The sequence below is a fragment of the Haplochromis burtoni genome, unplaced genomic scaffold, assembly GCF_018398535.1.
Source record: "Haplochromis burtoni strain Fernald_Lab_line unplaced genomic scaffold, NCSU_Asbu1 Contig_462, whole genome shotgun sequence".
In the NCBI taxonomy this organism is placed as follows: domain Eukaryota; kingdom Metazoa; phylum Chordata; class Actinopteri; order Cichliformes; family Cichlidae; genus Haplochromis; species Haplochromis burtoni.
In genome coordinates this window covers 458,318-459,479 of record NW_024582823.1, presented here as the reverse complement: position 1 = coordinate 459,479, position 1,162 = coordinate 458,318, and the positions used below count along the sequence as shown (strand labels likewise).

Sequence of the window (1,162 nt, the reverse complement as noted above, 5' to 3'; positions counted from 1 at the left end):
AACAGTCACTGGGTGAACTAAGTTGGAGCCAAACACAGTGTCAGCAAACTGCGACTCATGGTGGGCTGGTTCTAGCAGCTCTGCTGTACTTAAGTTGTCCATGTCACAATTAGCAGTTTTAGAATGAGTGAGTCCAGGAGCAGCCACAGGTACAGGAGAACTCACACAAGCAGCGTCAGGACAACCTGAATGTGAGACAACACTACACACAGCGGTACAGAATGTAGCACGAGACGAAGTGCACATAGAGTCTATGTAACCTGCCCGAAAAGCAGGGCGCACAGAGTTAAACTGACATGAGTGTGGAACAGAGAATTTAACCTGTGCAAACAGTTCTGCAGTGCTCAAACCAAAATCATTTGCCAGTCTATGTATAGCAGATGAAATCCTGCGGCTCTTGACCTTAGCAGGCACGAGAGAAGGTGAGTTTACACAGGTAGCGTCCGAGTTAGCACTTTCAAGTTGTGGCACAGGAAAAACCACAGCCTGAGAAACTGAAGGAGCAACACTGGGAGTCACAGATACAAGAGCTGGTTTAAAGATTACACTGTTCATGGCAGAGGAATGGCTACTAGTCTCTGTGTCACCTGGCTCAGGCAGAACGCTAAGCGTAGATGTTAAGTTGGCTGGCTCAGCAACACAGGTCTTGTTCTTAGTAACTCTCTGAGGAGCCGCGAAGGCAGTGGCTGGTTGAGGAGTAGGCTGAGAAATATCAGGAATGTCTAAAGAGAAAATAGGCTGGAACATGAAACAGTCACTAGGAGGAGCATTAGCTATAGAACACATGGTCTCTGATGGTTTGTGCTCCTCAGCATGCACCGTTATATCTAGAGCTAATGATGCTACCGGTGTATGGCTGAACTCTGAACGGGAAACCCTAGAGTCCAAGGGCGGAGTAACACAGTTCTGCGGGGCTACAATGCTAGTAGCAGTGTGTAGATGAGTCTGGTGAGAAATAACAGTCTTAGGTTCAGTTACCTCCACGGGTGACACCGTCATATCCGCTAAACCAAAGGAAACGCTGCGAGCGTTTCCTGAATCAGAGGGCTCAAAAACACAGGGGTTACCAGCGAGAGCACCAGGTGAATGATCGGGTACGGAGGTGACTCGCTGTATAGTGTCCCTGGAGTCCAAAAAAAAGGGAACAGAATTATCCAAGTCC

At 48.2% G+C, this 1,162-nt stretch overlaps 1 protein-coding gene across 1 annotated transcript; it reads right to left on the bottom strand.

Moving 5' to 3' along the window:
- Positions 1-9: 9 nt before the first annotated feature.
- LOC121812204 lies at positions 10-1,162 on the bottom strand (the record flags this gene model as incomplete). The annotated part of the gene is given in 1 exon segment (XM_042213639.1): positions 10-1,162. A coding segment is annotated over 1 exon segment (990 nt), but the record flags the coding sequence as incomplete, so codon positions are not given.